A 27,821-nucleotide genomic window follows, 5' to 3' on the forward strand; every position below is an offset into this window, starting at 1 on the left:
AATACTGCCTATGTACAAGAATATAACTGCTATAATACTGCTCTTATATACAAGAATATAACTACTATAATACTGCCCCCTATGTACAAGAATATAACTACTATAATACTGCTCCTATGTACAAGAATATAACTACTATAATACTGCTTCTATGTACAAGAATATAACTACTATAATACTGCTCCTATGTACAAGAATATAACTACTATAATACTGCCCCTATGTACAAGAATATAACTACTATAATACTGCTCCTATGTACAAGAATATAACTACTATAATACTGCTCCTATGTACAAGAATATAACTACTATAATACAGCTCTAATGTACAAGAATATAACTACTATAATACTGCCCCTATGTACAAGAATATAACTACTATAATACTGCTCCTATGTACAAGAATAAAACTACTATAATACTGCCCCTATGTACAAGAATATAACCACTATAATACTGCCCCTGTGTACAAGAATATAACTACTATAATACTGTCCCTATATACAAGAATATAACTACTATAATACTACCCCTATGTACAAGAATATAACTACTATAATACTGCTCCTATGTACAAGAATATAAGTACTATAATACTGTTCCTATGTACAAGAATATAACTACTATAATACTGCTCCTATGTACAAGAATATAACTACTATAATACTGCCCCTATGTACAAGAATATAACTACTATAATACTGCCCCCTATGTACAAGAAAATAACTACTATAATACTGTCCCTATGTACAAGAATATAACTACTATAATACTGCCTCCTATGTACAAGAATATAACTGCTATAATACTGCTCTTATATACAAGAATATAACTACTATAATACTGCCCCCTATGTACAAGAATATAACTACTATAATACTGCCCCTATGTACAAGAATATAACTACTATAATACTGCCTCCTATGTACAAGAATACAACTGCTATAATACTGCTCTTATATACAAGAATATAACTACTATAATACTGCCCCCTAGGTACAAGAATATAACTACTATAATACTGCTCCTATGTACAAGAATATAACTACTATAATACTGTTCCTATGTACAAGAATATAACTACTATAATACTGCCCCTATGTACAAGAATATAACTACTATAATACTGCCCCCTATGTACAAGAATATAACTACTATAATACTGCTCATATGTACAAGAATATAACTACTATAATACTGCCTATGTACAAGAATATAACTGCTATAATACTGCTCTTATATACAAGAATATAACTACTATAATACTGCCCCCTATGTACAAGAATATAACTACTATAATACTGCTCCTATGTACAAGAATATAATTACTATAATACTGCTTCTATGTACAAGAATATAACTACTATAATACTGCTCCTATGTACAAGAATATAACTACTATAATACTGCCCCTATGTACAAGAATATAACTACTATAATACTGCTCCTATGTACAAGAATATAACTACTATAATACTGCTCCTATGTACAAGAATATAACTACTATAATACAGCTCTAATGTACAAGAATATAACTACTATAATACTGCCCCTATGTACAAGAATATAACTACTATAATACTGCTCCTATGTACAAGAATAAAACTACTATAATACTGCCCCTATGTACAAGAATATAACCACTATAATACTGCCCCTGTGTACAAGAATATAACTACTATAATACTGTCCCTATATACAAGAATATAACTACTATAATACTACCCCTATGTACAAGAATATAACTACTATAATACTGCTCCTATGTACAAGAATATAAGTACTATAATACTGTTCCTATGTACAAGAATATAACTACTATAATACTGCTCCTATGTACAAGAATATAACTACTATAATACTGCCCCTATGTACAAGAATATAACTACTATAATACTGCCCCCTATGTACAAGAAAATAACTACTATAATACTGTCCCTATGTACAAGAATATAACTACTATAATACTGCCTCCTATGTACAAGAATATAACTGCTATAATACTGCTCTTATATACAAGAATATAACTACTATAATACTGCCCCCTATGTACAAGAATATAACTACTATAATACTGCCCCTATGTACAAGAATATAACTACTATAATACTGCCTCCTATGTACAAGAATACAACTGCTATAATACTGCTCTTATATACAAGAATATAACTACTATAATACTGCCCCCTATGTACAAGAATATAACTACTATAATACTGCTCCTATGTACAAGAATATAACTACTATAATACTGTTCCTATGTACAAGAATATAACTACTATAATACTGCCCCTATGTACAAGAATATAACTACTATAATACTGCCCCCTATGTACAAGAATATAACTACTATAATACTGCTCATATGTACAAGAATATAACTACTATAATACTGCCTATGTACAAGAATATAACTGCTATAATACTGCTCTTATATACAAGAATATAACTACTATAATACTGCCCCCTATGTACAAGAATATAACTACTATAATACTGCTCCTATGTACAAGAATATAATTACTATAATACTGCTTCTATGTACAAGAATATAACTACTATAATACTGCTCCTATGTACAAGAATATAACTACTATAATACTGCCCCTATGTACAAGAATATAACTACTATAATACTGCTCCTATGTACAAGAATATAACTACTATAATACTGCTCCTATGTACAAGAATATAACTACTATAATACAGCTCTAATGTACAAGAATATAACTACTATAATACTGCCCCTATGTACAAGAATATAACTACTATAATACTGCTCCTATGTACAAGAATAAAACTACTATAATACTGCCCCTATGTACAAGAATATAACCACTATAATACTGCCCCTGTGTACAAGAATATAACTACTATAATACTGTCCCTATATACAAGAATATAACTACTATAATACTACCCCTATGTACAAGAATATAACTACTATAATACTGCTCCTATGTACAAGAATATAAGTACTATAATACTGTTCCTATGTACAAGAATATAACTACTATAATACTGCTCCTATGTACAAGAATATAACTACTATAATACTGCCCCTATGTACAAGAATATAACTACTATAATACTGCCCCCTATGTACAAGAAAATAACTACTATAATACTGTCCCTATGTACAAGAATATAACTACTATAATACTGCCTCCTATGTACAAGAATATAACTGCTATAATACTGCTCTTATATACAAGAATATAACTACTATAATACTGCCCCCTATGTACAAGAATATAACTACTATAATACTGCCCCTATGTACAAGAATATAACTACTATAATACTGCCTCCTATGTACAAGAATACAACTGCTATAATACTGCTCTTATATACAAGAATATAACTACTATAATACTGCCCCCTATGTACAAGAATATAACTACTATAATACTGCTCCTATGTACAAGAATATAACTACTATAATACTGTTCCTATGTACAAGAATATAACTACTATAATACTGCTCCTATGTACAAGAATATAACTACTATAATACTGCCCCTATGTACAAGAATATAACTACTATAATACTGCTCCTATGTACAAGAATATAACTACTATAATACTGCCCCTATGTACAAGAATATAACTACTATAATACTGCCCCCTATGTACAAGAATATAACTACTATAATACTGCCTCCTATGTACAAGAATATAACTACTATAATACTGTCCCTATATACAAGAATATAACTACTATAATACTGCTCCTATGTACAAGAATATAACTACTATAATACTGCCCCCTATGTACAAGAATATAACTACTATAATACTGCCCCTATGTACAAGAATATAACTACTATAATACTGCTCTTATATACAAGCATATAACTACTATAATACTGCCCCCTATGTACAAGAATATAACTACTATAATACTGCCCCTATGTACAAGAATATAACTACTATAATACTGCCTCCTATGTACAAGAATACAACTGCTATAATACTGCTCTTATATACAAGAATATAACTACTATAATACTGCCCCCTATGTACAAGAATATAACTACTATAATACTGCTCCTATGTACAAGAATATAACTACTATAATACTGTCCCTATATACAAGAATATAACTACTATAATACTGCTCCTATGTACAAGAATATAACTACTATAATACTGCCCCCTATGTACAAGAATATAACTACTATAATACTGCCTCCTATGTACAAGAATACAACTGCTATAATACTGCTCTTATATACAAGAATATAACTACTATAATACTGCCCCCTATGTACAAGAATATAACTACTATAATACTGCCCCCTATGTACAAGAATATAACTACTATAATACTGCTCCTATGTACAAGAATATAACTGCTATAATACTGCTCTTATATACAAGAATATAACTACTATAATACTGCCCCCTATGTACAAGAATATAACTACTATAATACTGCCCCTATGTACAAGAATATAACTACTATAATACTGCCTCCTATGTACAAGAATACAACTGCTATAATACTGCTCTTATATACAAGAATATAACTACTATAATACTGCCCCCTATGTACAAGAATATAACTACTATAATACTGCTCCTATGTACAAGAATATAACTACTATAATACTGTTCCTATGTACAAGAATATAACTACTATAATACTGCTCCTATGTACAAGAATATAACTACTATAATACTGCCCCTATGTACAAGAATATAACTACTATAATACTGCTCCTATGTACAAGAATATAACTACTATAATACTGCCCCTATGTACAAGAATATAACTACTATAATACTGCCCCCTATGTACAAGAATATAACTACTATAATACTGCCTCCTATGTACAAGAATATAACTACTATAATACTGTCCCTATATACAAGAATATAACTACTATAATACTGCTCCTATGTACAAGAATATAACTACTATAATACTGCCCCCTATGTACAAGAATATAACTACTATAATACTGCCCCTATGTACAAGAATATAACTACTATAATACTGCTCTTATATACAAGCATATAACTACTATAATACTGCCCCCTATGTACAAGAATATAACTACTATAATACTGCCCCTATGTACAAGAATATAACTACTATAATACTGCCTCCTATGTACAAGAATACAACTGCTATAATACTGCTCTTATATACAAGAATATAACTACTATAATACTGCCCCCTATGTACAAGAATATAACTACTATAATACTGCTCCTATGTACAAGAATATAACTACTATAATACTGTCCCTATATACAAGAATATAACTACTATAATACTGCTCCTATGTACAAGAATATAACTACTATAATACTGCCCCCTATGTACAAGAATATAACTACTATAATACTGCCCCTATGTACAAGAATATAACTACTATAATACTGCATCCTATGTACAAGAATATAACTGCTATAATACTGCTCTTATATACAAGAATATAACTACTATAATACTGCCCCCTATGTACAAGAATAAAACTGCTATAATACTGCCCCCATGTACAAGAATATAACTACTATAATACTGCCCCCTATGTACAAGAATATAACTACTATAATACTGCCCCTATGTACAAGAATATAACTACTATAATACTGCCCCTATGTACAAGTATATAACTACTATAATACTGCCCCTATGTACAAGAATATAACTACTATAATACTGCTCCTATGTACAAGAATATACTATAATACTGCCCTCTATGTACAAGAATATAACTACTATAATACTGCCCCTATGTACAAGAACATTACTAATATAATACTGCTCCTATGTACAGGAATATAACTACTATAATACTGCCCCTATGTACAAGAATATAACTACTATAATACTGCCCCCTATGAACAAGAGTATAACTACTATAATACTGCCCCCTATGTACAAGAAAATAACTACTATAATACTGCTCCTATGTACAAGAATATAACTACTATAATACTGCTCCTATGTACAAGAATATAACTACTATAATACTGCCCCTATGTACAAGAATATAACTACTATAATACTGCTCCTATGTACAAGAATATAACTACTATAATACCGCTCCTATGTACAAGAATATAACTACTATAATACTGCCCCTATGTACAAGAATATAGCTACTATAATACTGCCCCCTATGTACAAGAATATAACTACTATAAAACTGCCCCCTATGTACAAGAATATAACTACTATAATACTGCCCCCTATGCACAAGAATATAACTACTATAATACTGCCCCTATGTACAAGAATATACTATAATACTACCCCCTATGTACAAGAATATAACTACTATAATACTGCCCCCTATGTACAAGAATATAACTACTATAATACTACTCCCTATATACAAGAATATAACTACTATAATACTGCCCCCTATGTACAAGAATATAACTACTATAATACTGCCCCCTATGTACAAGAATATAACTACTATAATACTGCCCCTATGTACAAGAATATAACTACTATAATACTGCCCCTATGTACAAGAATATAACTACTATAATAATGCCCCCTATGTACAAGAATATAACTACTATAATACTGCCCCTATATACAAGAATATAACTACTATAATACTGCCCCCTATGTACAAGAATATAACTACTATAATACTGCCCCCTATATACAAGAATATAACTACTATAATACTGCCCCCTATGTACAAGAATATAACTACTATTATACTGCCCCTATATACAAGAATATAACTACTATAATACTGCCCCCTATGTACAAGAATATAACTACTATAATACTGCCCCTATGTACAAGAATATAACTACTATAATACTGCCCCCTATGTACAAGAATATAACTACTATAATACTGCTCCTATGTACAAGAATATAACTACTATAATACTGCTCCTATGTACAAGAATATAACTGCTATAATACTGCTCCTATGTACAAGAATATAACTACTATAATACTGCCCCCTATGTACAAGAATATAACTACTATAATATTGCCCCTATGTACAAGAATATACTATAATACTGCCCCCTATGTACAAGAATATAACTACTATAATACTGCCCCCTATGTACAAGAGTATAACTACTATAATACTGCCCCCTATGTACAAGAATATAACTACTATAATACTGCCCCTATGTACAAGAATATACTATAATACTGCCCCCTATGTACAAGAATATAACTACTATAATACTGCCCCCTATGTACAAGAATATAACTACTATAATACTACTCCCTATATACAAGAATATAACTACTATAATATTGCCCCCTATGTACAAGAATATAACTACGATAATACTGCCCCCTATGTACAAGAATATAACTACTATAAAACTGCCCCCTATGTACAAGAATATAACTACTATAATACTGCCCCCTATGCACAAGAATATAACTACTATAATACTGCCCCTATGTACAAGAATATACTATAATACTGCCCCCTATGTACAAGAATATAACTACTATAATACTGCCCCCTATGTACAAGAATATAACTACTATAATACTACTCCCTATATACAAGAATATAACTACTATAATACTGCCCCCTATGTACAAGAATATAACTACTATAATACTGCCCCCTAAGTACAAGAATATAACTACTATAATACTGCCCCCTATATACAAGAATATAACTACTATAATACTGCCCCCTATGTACAAGAATATAACTACTATAATACTGCCCCTATGTACAAGAATATAACTACTATAATACTGCCCCCTATGTACAAGAATATAACTACTATAATACTGCCCCTATATCCAAGAATATAACTACTATAATACTGCCCCCTATGTACAAGAATATAACTACTATAATACTGCCCCCTATATACAAGAATATAACTACTATAATACTGCCCCCTATGTACAAGAATATAACTACTATTATACTGCCCCTATATACAAGAATATAACTACTATAATACTGCCCCCTATGTACAAGAATATAACTACTATAATACTGCCCCTATGTACAAGAATATAACTACTATAATACTGCCCCCTATGTACAAGAATATAACTACTATAATACTGCTCCTATGTACAAGAATATAACTACTATAATACTGCTCCTATGTACAAGAATATAACTGCTATAATACTGCTCCTATGTACAAGAATATAACTACTATAATACTGCTCCCTATGTACAAGAATATAACTACTATAATACTGCTCCCTATGTACAAGAATATAACTACTATAATACTGCCCCCTATGTACAGGAATATAACTACAATAATACTGCCCACTATGTACAAGAATATAACTACTATAATACTGCTCCTATGTACAAGAATATAACTACTATAATACTGCCCCTATGTACAAAAATATAACTACTATAATACTGCCCCCTATGTACAAGAATATAACTACTATAATACTGCTGCTATGTACAAGAATATAACTACTATAATACTGCCCCCTATGTACAAGAATATAACTACTATAATACTGCCCCCTATGTACAAGAATATAACTACTATAATACTGCCCCTATGTACAAGAATATAACTACTATAATACTGCCCCCTATGTACAAGAATATAACTACTATAATACTGCTCCTATGTACAAGAATATAACTACTATAATACTGCCCCTATGTACAAGAATATAACTACTATAATACTGCCCCTATGTACAAGAATATAACTACTATAATACTGCCCCCTATGTACAAGAATATAACTACTATAATACTGCTCCTATGTACAAGAATATAACTACTATAATACTGCCCCTATGTACAAGAATATAACTACTATAAAACTGCCCCCTATGTACAAGAATATAACTACTATAATACTGCTCCCTATGTACAAGAATATAACTACTATAATACTGCTCCTATGTACAAGAATATAACTACTATAATACTGCCCCTATGTACAAGAATATAACTACTCTAATACTGCCCCCTATATACAAGAATATAACTACTCTAATACTGCCCCCTATGCACAAGAATATAACTACTATAATACTGCTCCTATGTACAAGAATATAACTACTATAATACTGCTCCTATGTACAAGAATATAACTACTATAATACTGCCCACTATGTACAGGAATATAACTACAATAATACTACCCCCTATGTACAAGAATATAACTACTATAATACTGCTCCTATGTACAAGAATATAACTACTATAATACTGCTCCTATGTACAAGAATATAACTACTATAATACTACTCCCTATGTACAAGAATATAACTACTATAATACTGCTGCTATGTACAAGAATATAACTACTATAATACTGCCCCCTATGTACAAGAATATAACTACTATAATCCTGCCCCCTATGTACAAGAATATAACTACTATAATACTGCCCCCTATGTACAAGAATATAACTACTATAATACTGCTCCTATGTACAAGAATATAACTACTATAATACTGCCCCTATGTACAAGAATATAACTACTATAATACTGCCCCCTATGTACAAGAATATAACTACTATAATACTGCTCCCTATGTACAAGAATATAACTACTATAATACTGCTCCTATGTACAAGAATATAACTACTATAATACTGCCCCTATGTACAAGAATATAACTACTATAATACTGCCCCTATGTACAAGAATATAACTACTATAATACTGCCCCCTATGTACAAGAATATAACTACTATAATACTACTCCTATGTACAAGAATATAACTACTATAATACTGCTCCTATGTACAAGAATATAACTACTATAATACTGCTCCTATGTACAAGAATATAACTACTATAATACTGCTCCTATGTACAAGAATATAACTACTATAATACTGCCGCTATGTACAAGAATATAACTACTATAATACTGCCCCTATGTACAAGAATATAACTACTATAATACTGCCCCATGTACAAGAATATAACTACTATAATACTGCCCCCTATGTACAAGAATATAACTACTATAATACTACTCCTATGTACAAGAATATAACTACTATAATACTGCTCCTATGTACAAGAATATAACTACTATAATACTGCTCCTATGTACAAGAATATAACTACTATAATACTGCCCCTATGTACAAGAATATAACTACTATAATACTGCCCCCTATGTACAAGAATATAACTACTATAATACTGCTCCTATGTACAAGAATATAACTACTATAATACTGCCCCTATGTACAAGAATATAACTACTATAATACTGCCCCTATGTACAAGAATATAACTACTATAATACTGCTCCTATGTACAAGAATATAACTACTATAATACTGCCGCTATGTACAAGAATATAACTACTATAATACTGCCCCTATGTACAAGAATATAACTACTATAATACTGCCTCCTATGTACAAGAATATAACTACTATAATACTGCTCCTATGTACAAGAATATAACTACTATAATACTGCCCCTATGTACAAGAATATAACTACTATAATACTGCTCCTATGTACAATAATATAACTACTATAATACTGCCCCTATGTACAAGAATATAACTACTATAATACTGCTCCTATGTACAATAATATAACTACTATAATACTGCCCCTATGTACAAGAATATAACTACTATAATACTGCCCCTATGTACAAGAATATAACTACTATAATACTGCCCCTATGTACAAGAATATAACTACTATAATATTGCCCCTATGTACAAGAATATAACTACTATAATACTGCTCCTATGTACAATAATATAACTACTATAATACTGCCCCTATGTACAAGAATATAACTACTATAATACTGCCCCTATGTACAAGAATATAACTACTATAATACTGCTCCTATGTACAAGAATATAACTACTATAATACTGCCCCTATGTACAAGAATATAACTACTATAATACTGCCTCCTATGTACAAGAATATAACTACTATAATACTGCCGCTATGTACAAGAATATAACTACTATAATACTGCCCCTATGTACAAGAATATAACTACTATAATACTGCCCCATGTACAAGAATATAACTACTATAATACTGCCCCCTATGTACAAGAATATAACTACTATAATACTGCTCCTATGTACAAGAATATAACTACTATAATACTGCCCCTATGTACAAGAATATAACTACTATAATACTGCCTCCAATGTACAAGAATATAACTACTATAATACTGCCCCCTATATACAAGAATATAACTACTATAATACTGCCGCTATGTACAAGAATATAACTACTATAATACTGCCCCATGTACAAGAATATAACTACTATAATACTGCCCCCTATGTACAAGAATATAACTACTATAATACTGCTCCTATGTACAAGAATATAACTACTATAATACTGCCGCTATGTACAAGAATATAACTACTATAATACTGCCCCTATGTACAAGAATATAACTACTATAATACTGCTCCCTATATACAAGAATATAACTACTACAATACTGCCTCCTATGTACAAGAATATAACTACTATAATACTGTCCCCTATGTACAAGAATATAACTACTATAATACTGCCTCCTATGTACAAGAATATAACTACTATAATACTGTCCCCTATATACAAGAATATAACTACTATAATACTGCCCCTATGTACAAGAATATAACTACTATAATACTGCCCCTATGTACAAGAATATAACTACTATAATACTGCTCCTATGTACAAGAATATAACTACTATAATACTGCCCCTATGTACAAGAATATAACTACTATAATACTGCCTCCTATGTACAAGAATATAACTACTATAATACTGCCGCTATGTACAAGAATATAACTACTATAATACTGCCCCTATGTACAAGAATATAACTACTATAATACTGCCCCATGTACAAGAATATAACTACTATAATACTGCCCCCTATGTACAAGAATATAACTACTATAATACTGCTCCTATGTACAAGAATATAACTACTATAATACTGCCCCTATGTACAAGAATATAACTACTATAATACTGCCTCCAATGTACAAGAATATAACTACTATAATACTGCCCCCTATATACAAGAATATAACTACTATAATACTGCCGCTATGTACAAGAATATAACTACTATAATACTGCCCCATGTACAAGAATATAACTACTATAATACTGCCCCCTATGTACAAGAATATAACTACTATAATACTGCTCCTATGTACAAGAATATAACTACTATAATACTGCCGCTATGTACAAGAATATAACTACTATAATACTACCCCTATGTACAAGAATATAACTACTATAATACTGCCTCCTATGTACAAGAATATAACTACTATAATACTGTCCCCTATATACAAGAATATAACTACTATAATACTGCCCCTATGTACAAGAATATAACTACTATAATACTGCTCCTATGTACAAGAATATAACTACTATAATACTGCCGCTATGTACAAGAATATAACTACTATAATACTGCCCCTATGTACAAGAATATAACTACTATAATACTGCCTCCTATGTACAAGAATATAACTACTATAATACTGCTCCTATGTACAAGAATATAACTACTATAATACTGCCCCTATGTACAAGAATATAACTACTATAATACTGCCCCCTATGTACAATAATATAACTACTTTAATACTGCCCCCTATGTACAAGAATATAACTACTATAATACTGCCCCTATGTACAAGAATATAACTACTATAATACTGCTCCTATGTACAAGAATATAACTACTATAATACTGCCCCTATGTACAAGAATATAACTACTATAATACTGCCGCTATGTGATTCCTGTGTGATTCCCCTCTGATTGGCAGCTGTGCAGCCTGTAACTCACTGCTAGTGTTTCTGCCTTTACACTATGGTCTTAGTAGAGAACTACATATATAGAGGGGTCCGGTCAGCAGTGACATATTACTAAGAGACCTTCAGGGTCTGCGGAGAATCTACAGACAGAACAGTGTAAGAATCATGACAGGAAATGTATATAAATGCACAGAGCAGCGCCCGCACCACCACAGTTGTAATCTTTCTACTCACCAGATGAGGGCGCCAATAGCTAAAAAGACGACAAACACTATAAAAGCGAAAATCCCCAGGGAGATTATTACGGCCACCTTCTCCACGGGATCTGCAGGGCGATACAATTCCAGTCAGTGCATATATTATAGCGCCTTTCTAGGTTCACAGAAGAAGTTCTCCCAAGTGGGGAAACCCGCTCTATGCCGTCCATGTCTGCTGCTGGGACCTGAACTGGAGAGGGGCCTCCGCCGTATTAATAGAACACAACAGTCAAACTCTTCCCAGACCAGAATGGCAGATAGTAGAGAGCAATAGATCGTATTCACGCTTAGCACATGGAGAGGAGACAGTCAGCAAGTCCAACATCCCGTAACAATATTAATTCATAGCAGTGGAAGTGAATAGTAGCGCCCCTCCCAGCACGAATGTCGGCAGCCTATGGCACAACAATACGTTACCGATCGGTTCCTTCACTTGAGGCTCCGGCTTTTCTGTAGTGGTTTCGTTACTGATCTCTGAGACCGACTCTGTAGGGAGCAGAGAAGAGGCAGAGTCAGTTACAGGGCACATAATGCAAAGACGAGAAGAGCTCCGACCAAGCTGAGGCCAAGGGGCACCGGACAAAGAAGACCCACCTGACCTTAGATCCCTAAGAACTTGCTGTAGCCTCCATGCTCTCTATGGAAGTTCCTCGGAGGAGGACCTATGTTATCGGTAGGGTCTGATTGGTATATGATGGGAGGTGATGGTGGGACACAGCCTAACACCACCACGTATCAGCCCAGAGTAATGGTGGGCAGCGTGGCCAGCTCTAGGAGCTCCACTAGGCAGATGGAGGTGCCATCATGTCCCGTGCCCTCACCTGGTATCTCTGCGCTGGTCCACGGTGTGGCTCTGGCTTCCACGCTCCATTCACTCCAGTTACCGGCATCGAGGAAATCTCTGGCGCTGACCTGCACAATATGCTCCAGGCCCATGAACGCGTCTGTGATGATGTCCGTCAGGTTGGCTGTCTCCACCTGCCTCGGAGGAACATGAGACCAATGAGAGTGTGCAGAGATTGATCTGTAAGTATAGTGACATGAAGGACCAGGTTCTTACCGTGGACCACAACATGTGAAGTACTGGTCGGTATTGTAGACGGAACTTCAGCTGGAAATGTGGCTCCTGGGGCCACGTGGATGGATAAGCCCAAGTGACCCGCAGCCGTCTGGGGGCATGAGGGATGGGCTCCGCTGATAGGATCTCCGGGGGGTCTGGCTTAACTACAACACAAACAAATGTATTACAGTAATTGTATAATATCCTTGTAAAGAGGCCCCACCCTAATATACTCACAGGACTCCTCACCTATAGACTGCACATTGAACTCCAGGATCCGGAAGCTGGAGCCCAGCGGATTCTCCTCCGTAATGTTCATCTGATAGGACGTCCACAGCTTGGAGTTCCTCACGGAGCACTTGGTAGGATGGCGGACGTCCTGCAGACAGATCTCCGGGCTGCTCCTGTCCACCCTGCAAAATAACGGGATCATATATAATCCCATTGCACTAACATCTGGCCACACAGAGAGGAAGAGCAAGAGGATCGGCCGTCCCCTCTCCCGACACATCTACTAATACAGTTACAACTATCCTCTCCCCTCCCCCTCCATATTCGCCCTTATTAGGAGAACCTGAATAAATTAACTCATTTACAAATTGATGGCAGTGATACATCTCACAACAGTGGGGAAAGGGTTAACAAAAGGCTGTAAAAGTAAATGGCTATAATAAAACAACCGCAGGTGTATAAAAACAGCATGTAAGAGAGGCAGAGTCTCCCAGAAGCAAAGATGGTCAGAGGTCACCGATCTGTGAACAACCGCATCTAACACTGTGGAACTATTTCAGAAAAATGTTCTACAGTGTAAAATTACAAAAACTGTGAATATCCACCATCTACAGCACCTAATATCCACCATCTACAGCACCTAATATCCACCATCTACAGCACCTAATATCCACCATCTACAGCACCTAATATCACGAGATTCAGAGGGAGAGATCTATGTGCACAAGAGACGAGGCCGACGGTCAGTATTGGAGGCTGGAGATCTCAGGCCCTCAGGTGGCGCTGCATTACATACGGGTGACCGCACAGAAGAAAGTTGGGAAATTTTGCTTATAAACCGGGAGGGGGAGGAATAGCAGAGGAAAGGCACAACATGGAGTCATAGGAATAGAGGCAAAGAATAATTATTTCATAGAGATACAACAACGGGTCAGGCATTACTTTCACGACCTTTGGGGTGAATTGGAGAATGTGCGTGGCGCCCCCTATGTGTCGTTACCTGGGAACGTGGGGTTTGGTGCTGCTCCTTTTCTTAGGTTATATTTATAAATCTGTGTAATAAAGAAGGTAGTGATTTAAAAGATGGAGGGGAAGGAGGGATGGACCGCCGCTGTTCCTTGCACCGGACAACATCTAGAAGATGACAGCGAGCCTCATAATCCTGGAGGAGCTGGGAGTCAGGACCTCTGATTAACCAGCAGGAGGGTCCGACCCACAGACCACAGCAACCAAGGGGCGCCCACGAAACCTCACAGGAGTCGCCTGGTGGTCCGCACCGCCACAATGTCATCAACATGGAGGAAGTAGATGGCATTTACACATCAATTACTGGGAATCGTAGTCCGTAACCGCTGGACCATATGAGTGTGGAAGATACACACAACTACAACTCCCAGCATATTCTGAAAGCCAGCAGCATGCTGGGAGTTGTCGGCAGTTACTATACTCCACTTTTTGTGCGGCTCCATTGGATAAAAATTTGGCGGCTTTACTTAAACAGAGCAGCCGGAGCCAGCGCCACCCATAAGAACCTCTTAAAGGGACGTGTAGTAAAACATGTGCAATCCTACTCTCCATTTACCCAGTTCAGTCTAGAATTTAAAGGGTTAAAATATAAGGTTTCCAGCAAATGTGACATAAGGGGGCTCAGCAGCCGGACCCTCAGTGTAGAATAAGAACCAGAAGCCTTCTACAGTGGGCGGCGTTACACTCCATTCCTGCAGCACCACACAACGTCTGCACGGCTCCTCGGGGGCACGAGGCCAAGACACAAGGGAAGAAGACGACCTAGATGTCAGCTGTGGCCAGAACACAAGCCGCTCCAGGAGTCACGGGGTTAATGAGGGTCCTGGGAGCTTCCATTCACTGACAGCATGACGAGGCCCTGAGTCACAGACACAACTGTCTCAGAAGGAATCTGAGAAGGATCCAAGACCCTGATTATATCATGTTCCAGCCGAAGAGGCGGCAGGGAATCCGGAGCAGAGAGGAGCCGATCACTGGGCAGAAGTCTCATTCTCCGTCCGCGCGGTTTATCCTGGGAAATTCAATTCACAGAGAAGTTGTTTAATGTCCCTCTATGGGCCCTGGGATCACGCCAAAAATCCTCTGTCGCCAAAATGTGTCATGTTGTAATTTGCTACCGTGCAAAATCATCAAAGTGTCAGCAGCTGGGGAATATTCTCCTGACCCATAAAGGGCCTTTAAAAGGTTAAAAAATATTCTTATCCTTATTCTCATCCCTCCGGCCCCCCGGCTCCTCACCACTCACCTCTCTGGCCTCTCGGCTCCTCACTGCTCACCTCTCCGGCCACTTGGCTCCTCACCACTCACCTCTCCGGCCCCCCGGCTCCTCACCACTCACATCTCGGCTCCTCACTGCTCACCTCTCCGGCCACTTGGCTCCTCACCGCTCACCTCTCCGGCCCCCCGGCTCCTCACCACTCACCTCTCTGGCCTCTCGGCTCCTCACCGCTCACCTCTCTGGCCTCTCGGCTCCTCACCGCTCACCTCTCTGGCCTCTCGGCCCCTCACTGCTCACCTCTCCGGCCACTTGGCTCCTCACCACTCACCTCTCCGGCCCCCCGGCTCCTCACCGCTCACCTCTCTGGCCTCTCGGCTCCTCACTGCTCACCTCTCCGGCCACTTGGCTCCTCACCACTCACCTCTCCGGCCCCCCGGCTCCTCACTGCTCACCTCTTTGGCCCCTCGGCACCTCACTGCTCACCTCTCTGGCCTCTCGGCCCCTCACCGCTCATCTCTCCGGCCCCTCACTGCTCATCTCTCCGGCCCCTCACGGCTCATCTCTCCAGCCCCTCGGGTCCTCACCGCTCATCTCTCCGGCCCCTCACCGCTCACCTCTACGGCCCCTCTGCTCCTCAACGCTCACCTCTACGCCTCCCCCGGCTCATCGCTCACCAACCTGGCCCCTCTGCTCCTCACCGCTCCCTTCTCCAGCCCCTCTGCTCCTCACCGCTCCCTTCTCCAGCCCCTCTGCTCCTCACCTCTCCAGCCCCTCAGCTCCTCACAGCTCACCTCTCCGACATCTCAGCTCCTCACCGCTCCCCTCTCCGTCCCCTCACCGATCATCTCTCCGGCCCCTCGGCTTCTCACTTTTCCAGACCCTTGGCACCTCACCGCTCCCCTCTCTGGCCCCTCACCGCTCACCTCTCTGGCCCCTCACCACTCATCTCTCCGACCCCTCGGCCCCTCACCGCTCACCTCTCTGGCCCCTCACCACTCATCTCTCCGACCCCTCGGCCCCTCACCGCTCACCTCTCTGGCCCCTCACCACTCATCTCTCCGACCCCTCGGCTCCTCACTGCTCACCTCTCCGGCCCCTCACCACTCATCTCTCAGACCCCTCGGCTCCTCACCGCTCATCTCTCCGACCCCTCGGCTCCTCACTGCTCACCTCTCTGGCCTCTCGGCTATTCACCGCTCATCTCTCTAGCCACTCAGCTCCTCACCACTCATCTCTCCAGCCCCTCTGCTCTCACCGCTCACCTCTCTGGCTTCTCACCGCTCACCTCTCCGGATCCTCAGTTCCTCACTGCTCCAGCCCCTTGCCACATCCAGTCCAGGCCTCATCGCAGCTTCTGATCCGCGCCGCTTGGACTGCAATCCCCCAAGACCTTTCACATTGAGCCGGGATGTACGGCTATCACAAGCCCGGGATGGTTCTGCTCCAGAGAGCGATAGGTGGCAGCATCATGACGTCACAATGTGCACCTTGACCTTCCGCGCACACGTGCAGAACACACCCAGGCCTAATGACAGCTCAGCGTGAGAAGTCCGGGGTGGATTTCCGTACAAGCAGCGGCGATAGAAGATGCGGTGAGGACCACACGGTTGACGGTGAGGAGCCGGAGAGGTGGACGGTGAGGTTTTTTTTTAAATCTTTTGGTGGCCCTTTATGGTTCAAAAAATAGTGTCCAGTGGCCGCCACCTTACTGATTCTGCGTGGAAGCAAATGACAAAAATCCACAATTCAGCAAAAGAGGATTTTTGGAAAGTTCTAAAAGAATATACTTCAACTCTAATATATTCTCTCAGCTCCAATCCAGAGTGACACAAGATCCAGCAACCGGCGCCTATAGTCACTGAGAACATAACATGGTGAGATTATGGGAAGAAGGCTGAAAGGATAAAGAAGAGCGATCATCAGACGTTACCTGCGTCTAAATCAGGGTTTTCTGTTCACTGGAATTTTTTTTCTGTATTGAAAATGAAAAAAGAACTGTTGTAATTCTCACACCGACCACTAGGGCTACTCTATTATATAAGTTATAGTCCTGTACATAGGGGCAGTATTATAGTAGTTATATTCTTGTACATAGGGGGCAGTATTATAGTAGTTATATTCTTCTACATAGGAGCAGTATTATAGTAGTTATATTCTTCTACATAGGGGGCAGTATTATAGTAGTTATATTCTTGTACATAGGAGCAGTATTATAGTAGTTATATTCTTGTACATAGGGGCAGTATTATAGTAGTTATATTCTTGTACATAGGGGCAGTATTATAGTAGTTATATTCATGTACATAGGAGCAGTATTATAGTATTTATATTCTTGTATATAGGGGGCAGTATTATAGTAGTTATATTCCTGTATATAGGGGCAGTATTATAGTAGTTATATTCTTGTATATAGGGGGCAGTATTATAGTAGTTATATTCTTGTACATAGGAGCAGTATTATAGTAGTTATATTCTTGTACATAGGAGCAGTATTATAGTAGTTATATTCTTGTATATAGGGGGCAGTATTATAGTAGCTATATTCCTGTATATAGGGGCAGTATTATAGTAGTTATATTCTTGTACATAGGAGCAGCATTATAGTAGTTATATTCCTGTATATAGGGGCAGTATTATAGTAGTTATATTCTTGTACATAGGGGGCAGTATTATAGTAGTTATATTCTTGTACATAGGAGCAGTATTATAGTAGTTATATTCCTGTACATAGGGGCAGTATTATAGTAGTTATATTCTTGTATATAGGGAGCAGTATTATAGTAGTTATATTCTTGTACATAGGGGCAGTATTATAGTAGCTATATTCTTGTATATAGGGAGCAGTATTATAGTAGTTATATTCTTGTATATAGGGGTAGTATTATAGTAGTTATATTCTTGTACATAGGGGTAGTATTATAGTAGTTATATTCTTGTACATAGGGGGCAGTATTATAGTAGTTATATTCTTGTACATAGGGGCAGTATTATAGTAGTTATATTCTTGTACATAGGGGGCAGTATTATAGTAGTTATATTCTTGTACATAGGAGCAGTATTATAGTAGTTATATTACTGTACATAGGGGCAGTATTATAGTAGTTATATTCTTGTACATAGGGGGCAGTATTATAGTAGTTATATTCTTGTACATAGGAGCAGTATTATAGTAGTTATATTCTTATACATAGAGGCAGTATTATAGTAGTTATATTCTTGTACATAGGGGCAGTATTATAGTAGTTATATTCTTGTACATGGGGGGCAGTATTATAGTAGTTATATTCTTGTACATAGGGGCAGTATTATAGTAGTTATATTCTTGCACATAGGGGTAGTATTATAGTAGTTATATTCTTCTACATAGGAGCAGTATTATAGTACTTATATTCTTGTACATAGGAGCAGTATTATAGTAGTTATATTCTTGCACATAGGGGGCAGTATTATAGTAGTTATATTCTTGTACATAGGAGCAGTATTATAGTAGTTATATTCTTGTATATAGGGGGAAGTATTATAGTAGCTATATTCCTGTATATAGGGGCAGTATTATAGTAGTTATATTCTTGTACATAGGGGGCAGTATTATAGTAGTTATATTCTTGTACATAGGAGCAGTATTATAGTAGTTATATTCCTGTAAATAGGGGCAGTATTATAGTAGTTATATTCTTGTATATAGGGAGCAGTATTATAGTAGTTATATTCTTGTACATAGGGGCAGTATTATAGTAGCTATATTCTTGTATATAGGGAGCAGTATTATAGTAGTTATATTCTTGTACATAGGGGGCAGTATTATAGTAGTTATATTATTGTACATAGGGGCAGTATTATAGTAGTTATATTCTTGTACATAGGGGGCAGTATTATAGTAGTTATATTCTTGTACATAGGGGGCAGTATTATAGTAGTTATATTCTTGTACATAGGGGGCAGTATTATAGTAGTTATATTCTTGTACATAGGGGCAGTATTATAGTAGTTATATTCTTGTACATAGGAGCAGTATTATAGTAGTTATATTCTTGTACATAGGAGCAGTATTATAGTAGTTATATTCTTGTATATAGGGGGCAGTATTATAGTAGTTATATTCCTGTATATAGGGGCAGTATTATAGTAGTTATATTCTTGTACATAGGAGCAGTATTATAGTAGTTATATTCTTGTACATAGGAGCAGTATTATAGTAGTTATATTCTTGTACATAGGAGCAGTATTATAGTAGTTATATGCTTGTACATAGGAGCAGTATTATAGTAGTTATATGCTTGTACATAGGAGCAGTATTATAGTAGTTATATTCTTGTATATAGGGGGCAGTATTATAGTAGCTATATTCCTGTATATAGGGGCAGTATTATAGTAGTTATATTCTTGTACATAGGAGCAGCATTATAGTAGTTATATTCCTGTATATAGGGGCAGTATTATAGTAGTTATATTCTTGTACATAGGGGGCAGTATTATAGTAGTTATATTCTTGTACATAGGAGCAGTATTATAGTAGTTATATTCCTGTACATAGGGGCAGTATTATAGTAGTTATATTCTTGTATATAGGGAGCAGTATTATAGTAGTTATATTCTTGTACATAGGGGCAGTATTATAGTAGCTATATTCTTGTATATAGGGAGCAGTATTATAGTAGTTATATTCTTGTACATAGGGGGCAGTATTATAGTAGTTATATTCTTGTACATAGGGGGCAGTATTATAGTAGTTATATTCTTGTACATAGGGGGCAGTATTATAGTAGTTATATTCTTGTACATAGGAGCAGTATTATAGTAGTTATATTCCTGTACATAGGGGCAGTATTATAGTAGTTATATTCTTGTACATAGGGGGCAGTATTATAGTAGTTATATTCTTGTACATAGGAGCAGTATTATAGTAGTTATATTCTTGTAGATAGGGGCAGTATTATAGTAGTTATATTCTTGTACATAGGAGCAGTATTATAGTAGTTATATTCTTGTACATAGGGGGCAGTATTATAGTAGTTATATTCTTGTACATAGGAGCAGTATTATAGTAGTTATATTCTTGTACATAGGGGCAGTATTATAGTAGTTATATTCTTGTACATAGGGGGCAGTATTATAGTAGTGATATTCTTGTACATAGGAGCAGTATTATAGTAGTTATATTCTTGTACATAGGAGCAGTATTATAGTAGTTATATTCTTATACATAGAGGCAGTATTATAGTAGTTATATTCTTGTACATAGGGGCAGTATTATAGTAGTTATATTCTTGTACATGGGGGGCAGTATTATAGTAGTTATATTCTTGTACATAGGGGCAGTATTATAGTAGTTATATTCTTGCACATAGGGGGCAGTATTATAGTAGTTATATTCTTGTACATAGGAGCAGTATTATAGTAGTTATACTCTAGTACATAGGAGCAGTATTATAGTAGTTATATTCGTGTACATAGGGGCAGTATTATAGTAGTTATATTCTTGTACATAGGAGCAGTATTATAGTAGTTATATTCTTGCATATGGGGCATTATTATAGTAGCTATATTCTTGTACATAGGAGCAGTATTATAGTAGTTATATTCTTGTACATAGGGGGCAGTATTATAGTAGTTATATTCTTGTACATAGGGGGCAGTATTATAGTAGTTATATTCTTGTACATAGGGGGCAGTATTATAGTAGTTATATTCTTGTACGTAGGGGGCAGTATTATAGTAGTTATATTCGTGTATATAGGAGGCAGTATTACAGTAGTTATATTCTTGTACATAGGGGGACAGTATTAGAGTAGTTATATTCTTGTACATAGGGGGCAGAGTTATAGTAATTATATTCTTGTACATAGGAGCAGTATTATAGTAGTAATATTCTTGTACATAGGGGGCAGAATTATAGTAGTTATATTCTTGTACATAGGAGCAGTATTATAGTAGCTATATTCTTGTACATAGGGGGCAGTATTATAGTAGTTATATTCTTGTACATAGGGGGCAGAGTTATAGTAGTTATATTCTTGAACATAGGAGCAGTATTATAGTAGTTATATTCTTGTACATAGGGGCAGTATTATAGTAGTTATATTCTTGTACATAGGAGGCAGAATTATAGTAGTTATATTCTTGTACATAGGAGCAGTATTATAGTAGTTATATTCTTGTACATAGGAGCAGTATTATAGTAGTTATATTCGTGTACATAGGAGGCAGAATTATAGTAGTTATATTCTTGTACATAGGAGCAGTATTATAGTAGTTATATTCTTGTACATAGGGGGCAGTATTAGAGCAGTTATATTCTTGTACATAGGGGCAGTATTATAGTAGTTATATTCTTGTACATAGGGGGCAGTATTATAGTAGTTATATTCTTGTACATAGGGGCAGTATTATAGTAGTTATATTCTTGTACATAGGGGGCAGTATTATAGAAGTTATATTCTTGTACATAGGGGCAGTATTATAGTAGTTATATTCTTGTACATAGGTGGCAAAATTATAGCAGTTATATTCCTGTATATAGGAGCATTATTATAGTAGTTATATTCTTGTACACAGGGGGCAGTATTATAGTAGTTATAGTATTGTACATAGGAGCAGTATTATAGCAGTTATATTCTTGTACATAGGGGGCAGTATTATAGTAGTTATATTCTTGTACATAGGAGCAGTATTACAGTAGTTATATTCTTGTACATAGGGGGCAGTATTATAGTAGTTATATTCTTATACATAGGGGGCAGTATTAGAGTAGTTATATTCTTGTACATAGGGGGCAGAATTATAGTAGTTATATTCTTGTACACAGGAGCAGTATTATAGTAGTTATATTCTTGTACATAGGGGCAGAGTTATAGTAGTTATATTCTTGTACATAGGAGCAGTATTATAGTAGTTATATTCTTGTACATAGGGGGCAGAATTATAGAAGTTATATTCTTGTACATAGGAGCAGTATTATAGTAGCTATAGTCTTGTACATAGGAGCAGTATTATAGTAGTTAAATTCTTGTACATAGGAGCAGTATTATAGTAGTTATATTCCTGTACATAGGGGCAGTATTATAGTAGTTATATTCTTGTATATAGGGAGCAGTATTATAGTAGTTATATTCTTGTACATAGGGGCAGTATTATAGTAGCTATATTCTTGTATATAGGGAGCAGTATTATAGTAGTTATATTCTTGTACATAGGGGGCAGTATTATAGTAGTTATATTCTTGTACATAGGGGCAGTATTATAGTAGTTATATTCTTGTACATAGGGGGCAGTATTATAGTAGTTATATTCTTGTACATAGGAGTAGTATTATAGTAGTTATATTCCTGTACATAGGGGCAGTATTATAGTAGTTATATTCTTGTACATAGGGGGCAGTATTATAGTAGTTATATTCTTGTACATAGGAGCAGTATTATAGTAGTTATATTCTTATAGATAGGGGCAGTATTATAGTAGTTATATTCTTGTACATAGGAGCAGTATTATAGTAGTTATATTCTTGTACATAGGGGGCAGTATTATAGTAGTTATATTCTTGTACATAGGAGCAGTATTATAGTAGTTATATTCTTGTACATAGGGGCAGTATTATAGTAGTTATATTCTTGTACATAGGGGGCAGTATTATAGTAGTGATATTCTTGTACATAGGAGCAGTATTATAGTAGTTATATTCTTGTACATAGGAGCAGTATTATAGTAGTTATATTCTTATACATAGAGGCAGTATTATAGTAGTTATATTCTTGTAAATAGGGGCAGTATTATAGTAGTTATATTCTTGTACATGGGGGGCAGTATTATAGTAGTTATATTCTTGTACATAGGGGCAGTATTATAGTAGTTATATTCTTGCACATAGGGGTAGTATTATAGTAGTTATATTCTTCTACATAGGAGCAGTATTATAGTACTTATATTCTTGTACATAGGAGCAGTATTATAGTAGTTATATTCTTGCACATAGGGGGCAGTATTATAGTAGTTATATTCTTGTACATAGGAGCAGTATTATAGTAGTTATATTCTTGTATATAGGGGGCAGTATTATAGTAGCTATATTCCTGTATATAGGGGCAGTATTATAGTAGTTATATTCTTGTACATACGGGGCAGTATTATAGTAGTTATATTCTTGTACATAGGAGCAGTATTATAGTAGTTAAATTCTTGTATATAGGGGGCAGTATCATAGTAGTTATATTCCTGTATATAGGGGCAGTATTATAGTAGTTATATTCTTGTACATAGGGGCAGTATTATAGTAGTTATATTCTTGTACATAGGAGCAGTATTATAGTAGTTATATTCTTGTACATAGGAGCAGTATTATAGTAGTTATATTCTTGTATATAGGGGGCAGTATTATAGTAGTTATATTCCTGTATATAGGGGCAGTATTATAGTAGTTATATTCTTGTACATAGGAGCAGTATTATAGTAGTTATATTCTTGTACATAGGAGCAGTATTATAGTAGTTATATTCTTGTACATAGGAGCAGTATTATAGTAGTTATATTCTTGTACATAGGAGCAGTATTATAGTAGTTATATGCTTGTACATAGGAGCAGTATTATAGTAGTTATATTCTTGTATATAGGGGGCAGTATTATAGTAGCTATATTCCTGTATATAGGGGCAGTATTATAGTAGTTATATTCTTGTACATAGGAGCAGCATTATAGTAGTTATATTCCTGTATATAGGGGCAGTAATATAGTAGTTATATTCTTGTACATAGGGGGCAGTATTATAGTAGTTATATTCTTGTACATAGGAGCAGTATTATAGTAGTTATATTCCTGTACATAGGGGCAGTATTATAGTAGTTATATTCTTGTACATAGGGGGCAGTATTATAGTAGTTATATTCTTGTACATAGGGGCAGTATTATAGTAGTTATATTCTTGTACATAGGAGCTGTATTATAGTAGTTATATTCTTGTACATAGGAGCAGTATTATAGTAGTTATATTCTTGTATATAGGGGGCAGTATTATAGTAGTTATATTCCTGTATATAGGGGCAGTATTATAGTAGTTATATTCTTGTACATAAGAGCAGTATTATAGTAGTTATATTCTTGTACATAGGAGCAGTATTATAGTAGTTATATTCTTGTACATAGGAGCAGTATTATAGTAGTTATATTCTTGTACATAGGAGCAGTATTATAGTAGTTATATGATTGTACATAGGAGCAGTATTATAGTAGTTATATGCTTGTACATAGGAGCAGTATTATAGTAGTTATATTCTTGTATATAGGGGGCAGTATTATAGTAGCTATATTCCTGTATATAGGGGCAGTATTATAGTAGTTATATTCTTGTACATAGGAGCAGCATTATAGTAGTTATATTCCTGTATATAGGGGCAGTATTATAGTAGTTATATTCTTGTACATAGGGGGCAGTATTATAGTAGTTATATTCTTGTACATAGGAGCAGTATTATAGTAGTTATATTCCTGTACATAGGGGCAGTATTATAGTAGTTATATTCTTGTATATAGGGAGCAGTATTATAGTAGTTATATTCTTGTACATAGGGGCAGTATTATAGTAGCTATATTCTTGTATATAGGGAGCAGTATTATAGTAGTTATATTCTTGTACATAGGGGGCAGTATTATAGTAGTTATATTCTTGTACATAGGGGGCAGTATTATAGTAGTTATATTCTTGTACATAGGAGCAGTATTATAGTAGTTATATTCCTGTACATAGGGGCAGTATTATAGTAGTTATATTCTTGTACATAGGGGGCAGTATTATAGTAGTTATATTCTTGTACATAGGAGCAGTATTATAGTAGTTATATTCTTGTAGATAGGGGCAGTATTATAGTAGTTATATTCTTGTACATAGGAGCAGTATTATAGTAGTTATATTCTTGTACATAGGGGGCAGTATTATAGTAGTGATATTCTTGTACATAGGAGCAGTATTATAGTAGTTATATTCTTATACATAGAGGCAGTATTATAGTAGTTATATTCTTGTACATAGGGGCAGTATTATAGTAGTTATATTCTTGTACATGGGGGGCAGTATTATAGTAGTTATATTCTTGTACATAGGGGCAGTATTATAGTAGTTATATTCTTGCACATAGGGGGCAGTATTATAGTAGTTATATTCTTGTACATAGGAGCAGTATTATAGTAGTTATACTCTAGTACATAGGAGCAGTATTATAGTAGTTATATTCGTGTACATAGGGGCAGTATTATAGTAGTTATATTCTTGTACATAGGAGCAGTATTATAGTAGTTATATTCTTGTACATAGGGGGCAGTATTATAGTAGTGATATTCTTGTACATAGGAGCAGTATTATAGTAGTTATATTCTTGTACATAGGAGCAGTATTATAGTAGTTATATTCTTATACATAGAGGCAGTATTATAGTAGTTATATTCTTGTACATAGGGGCAGTATTATAGTAGTTATATTCTTGTACATGGGGGGCAGTATTATAGTAGTTATATTCTTGTACATAGGGGCAGTATTATAGTAGTTATATTCTTGCACATAGGGGGCAGTATTATAGTAGTTATATTCTTGTACATAGGAGCAGTATTATAGTAATTATACTCTAGTACATAGGAGCAGTATTATAGTAGTTATATTCGTGTACATAGGGGCAGTATTATAGTAGTTATATTCTTGTACATAGGAGCAGTATTATAGTAGTTATATTCTTGCATATAGGGGCATTATTATAGTAGCTATATTCTTGTACATAGGAGCAGTATTATAGTAGTTATATTCTTGTACATAGGGGGCAGTATTATAGTAGTTATATTCTTGTACATAGGGGGCAGTATTATAGTAGGTATATTCTTGTATGTAGGGGGCAGTATTATAGTAGTTATATTCGTGTACATAGGAGGCAGTAATATAGTAGTTATATTCTTGTACATAGGGGGACAGTATTAGAGTAGTTATATTCTGGTACATAGGGGGCAGAGTTATAGTAATTATATTCTTGTACATAGGAGCAGTAATATAGTAGTAATATTCTTGTACATAGGGGGCAGAATTATAGTAGTTATATTCTTGTACATAGGAGCAGTATTATAGTAGCTATATTCTTGTACATAGGGGGCAGTATTATAGTAGTTATATTCTTGTACATAGGGGGCAGAGTTATAGTAGTTATATTCTTGAACATAGGAGCAGTATTATAGTAGTTATATTCTTGTACATAGGGGGCAGTATTATAGTAGTGATATTCTTGTACATAGGA

General features: G+C 35.5%; 1 protein-coding gene across 3 annotated transcripts in view; it reads right to left on the minus strand.

Moving 5' to 3' along the window:
* IL11RA (interleukin 11 receptor subunit alpha) overlaps nucleotides 1–27,821 on the minus strand; it is a 282,222-nt gene that overhangs the window by 18,700 nt on the left and 235,701 nt on the right. For all 3 annotated transcript variants that reach the window (XM_073683086.1, XM_073683105.1, XM_073683095.1), the window contains exons 6-10: nucleotides 14,336–14,499; nucleotides 14,087–14,250; nucleotides 13,848–14,004; nucleotides 13,444–13,512; nucleotides 13,004–13,094 (exon numbers count right to left, since the gene is read on the minus strand). In XM_073683086.1, coding sequence (XP_073539187.1) covers nucleotides 13,004–13,094; nucleotides 13,444–13,512; nucleotides 13,848–14,004; nucleotides 14,087–14,250; nucleotides 14,336–14,499 — 645 coding nt within the window. The remainder of the gene's footprint in view (nucleotides 1–13,003; nucleotides 13,095–13,443; nucleotides 13,513–13,847; nucleotides 14,005–14,086; nucleotides 14,251–14,335; nucleotides 14,500–27,821) is intronic.

The sequence above is a fragment of the Phyllobates terribilis genome, unplaced genomic scaffold (genome assembly GCF_046119375.1).
Source record: "Phyllobates terribilis strain yellow unplaced genomic scaffold, ASM4611937v1 Scaffold_1__5_contigs__length_1240528914, whole genome shotgun sequence".
NCBI classification, from domain to species: Eukaryota; Metazoa; Chordata; class Amphibia; order Anura; family Dendrobatidae; genus Phyllobates; species Phyllobates terribilis.